Source organism: Penaeus vannamei, chromosome 16 (genome assembly GCF_042767895.1).
Source record: "Penaeus vannamei isolate JL-2024 chromosome 16, ASM4276789v1, whole genome shotgun sequence".
NCBI classification, from domain to species: domain Eukaryota; kingdom Metazoa; phylum Arthropoda; class Malacostraca; order Decapoda; family Penaeidae; genus Penaeus; species Penaeus vannamei.
The window spans coordinates 20416679-20419178 of record NC_091564.1 but is presented as its reverse complement, the minus strand read 5'-3'; the positions used below and the strand labels follow the sequence as shown (position 1 = coordinate 20419178).

The 2500-nt window shown below is 40.3% G+C and overlaps 1 protein-coding gene across 1 annotated transcript in view; it reads left to right on the top strand.

Annotated features, from left to right (window-relative positions):
• The first annotated feature begins 2071 nt into the window (after window positions 1–2071).
• The window catches only part of LOC113809365 (uncharacterized), a 16574-nt gene continuing 16145 nt past the window's right edge, over window positions 2072–2500 (top strand). The window contains exon 1 of the mRNA XM_070131300.1: window positions 2072–2214. Within this exon, the coding sequence (XP_069987401.1) occupies window positions 2145–2214 (70 nt within the window). The 5' untranslated portion in view covers window positions 2072–2144. The remainder of the gene's footprint in view (window positions 2215–2500) is intronic.

Here is a 2500-nt window from a genome sequence, read left to right as displayed (position 1 = left end):
ACACACACACACACACACACACACACACACACACACACACACACACACACACACACACACACACACACACACACACACACACACACACACGCACATATATATATATATATATATATATATATATATATATTCACATATATATATGCATATACCTAAATATATAGATATATATTTAAACATATATATATATAAATATATGTATATAGATAGATAGATAGATAGATAGATAGATAGATAGTTCGCTTGCTCTCTCCGTTTCAATTCGTGTCTATTCACCAAATGCCAATTAGTATCTTCATGCATTTTTCAAACTATTCGCAATCCATATGAACTTGCAAATTCGAATTTTATCTGCAGATGTTTATATACATTGCTTTATGTCCTCGTGTGTGTATATGCGCGTGTGTACGTCCTCACGCTCTTGTGTGTTGGTATACACAACTCCCCCCACCACCCGCGTATACATGTGCGCGAATAGTCCCATTCCCCCACACGGGACGCAACCGCAGCATACAGGAGAAGGGTGCAGTGTACATCCCCCCTTATAGCAAGTGTAGCGGGTCGTGAAGTACTTGCCGCGACCTGTTACGGGAAGACGCGGGTTTAGGCTTTCCAACCGGTTCTAGTACAGGCTGGAAGGGGAGACGGCTGTTACTAGGCGAGTGAGAGAGAGAGGAAATGGCTGGGGTGGGAGGAGAGGAGAGGAGAGGGGGAGAGGGGTATGGGGGTGGGGAGGGAGAGAAAAACTGAGTATTTGTATGACTGTGTAAGTGTTTGTTTATGTGTATGTACGTGTGGGTGTGTAAGTGTTTGTGTGTGTGTTTGGGTTCATGGGTATGGGTGAGTATGTGGTATATGTATGTAGATATAGGTCGATAAACACAATAAACCTACGACTATGAAAACAAACAGGTGTATAAAAGGACAAATCGTATAGCCATTACATACACGCATACATTCGTGTACGTGCATGTATTTATATAAATATGCCAATCAATCAACAATAGTTTGCATCACTTCCCTTCAGTGACTTGGGCCTCTACCGATTCACGTCCAGGAGGAAAAAGCACCTGAAATGCACTTTGTTGGAGATAAAACTTAGTTGGGAAGTTACTAATAAGCCCTTCGAACATAGTGTAGCCAAGTAGTAACAACACGCAGTCCAGCTCACCACGTCAAGTTATACTACCTGAGTGTGTGTGGGGGGGGGGGGGTGTACGTGTGTTTTTGCGCGTACGTGTGTGTGCATGTATGTATACTTTGTATGAATAGGAGATTCAAATTAACAGATATCTATGGGAATAGATGTATGTACGATATATATAAAAGTGAGTTTGATAAACAGATCTAAAATGAACGCTTGTAAAGGTGAGAGTAGCCTGAATTAGCTCAAACAATGAAACTTTTGTGGTGTGAGGAGGGAGAGGGCGTGAGGTGGACAGAGACGTCGAGTGAGTGACATTACAATGTTATAATACTTCACTGAGATAAGATTTGCTCTGCTTTTTTGTAACTTGTGATGAGACAACGCTGGAATACGAGCTTAGTTTTTTCCTTATGATTTATTTTTATTCTTCCTCTTCTCTTTCTCATATATTTATTTTGATTGTCATGGTAGTTGATGTTGATTGTACGGGAAGGCTGTTCATATATCAAGTAGTATCTGTGAATGGTACATGTGAAATAAAAAATCAACTGCGTTAAAATACAAAAAAAAAGTTAACAAATTGACCTCATTGCTACAATGAGTCTAAGTTTGTGATGACAACCTGTTATCTGTATCTGCTAAAAATAAATCCGCGATAAAAAAGAGTTAAATATCAGATGAATCAAAAGAATTTATTTAATACAAACGATCACGCAACACCCTGCGGTTGCCAAGGGCGATTTAAGAAGCGAGTAATTTACTTTGGAATGAATGTTTATATATCTATGCCAAGCAACCAGATGGAGTTAACATAAACAGTTTTCCATCTCAATAAAGAAACTATACCATTAAGAGATAAAGATTTGATGTAAACAATACTTATAATAAATAGAACGTGGCACCTCGTCCAAGCAGGAGGGCGGGACCCACGAGGAATAGCAACAGTTGGCGACCACCTCCCGTAAAGCCAGTATCCTCGCTCTCCTCGCTGACCGCCATGGCCCAGGCTCCTCCTAAACGCCAGAAGACCTCTTCAAACGCCAGCAGGGAAGAAGAATTCTTTCCAGGTTAGGAGGAAGGAAGGATGCTTGGGGTCGAGGGATAAGAAGGGAAGGATGTCATTGAAGAGAAGTCGTTAGGTGACAAGATATTAGTGTAGGTCTGTGGACGCAAGTGGCCGCGTCGAGTCCAGTTTGGGGAGAGGGATCGGCGGGGACCAGGTAGCCTGGACGAGGGATAAGATAGATATATTTATTATGTTATATGTGTATTATATTATATGCTAAATGTATTCATAAAATGCATATATATATATTATAGATAGATAGATAGATGTATATTTCCATATATTTT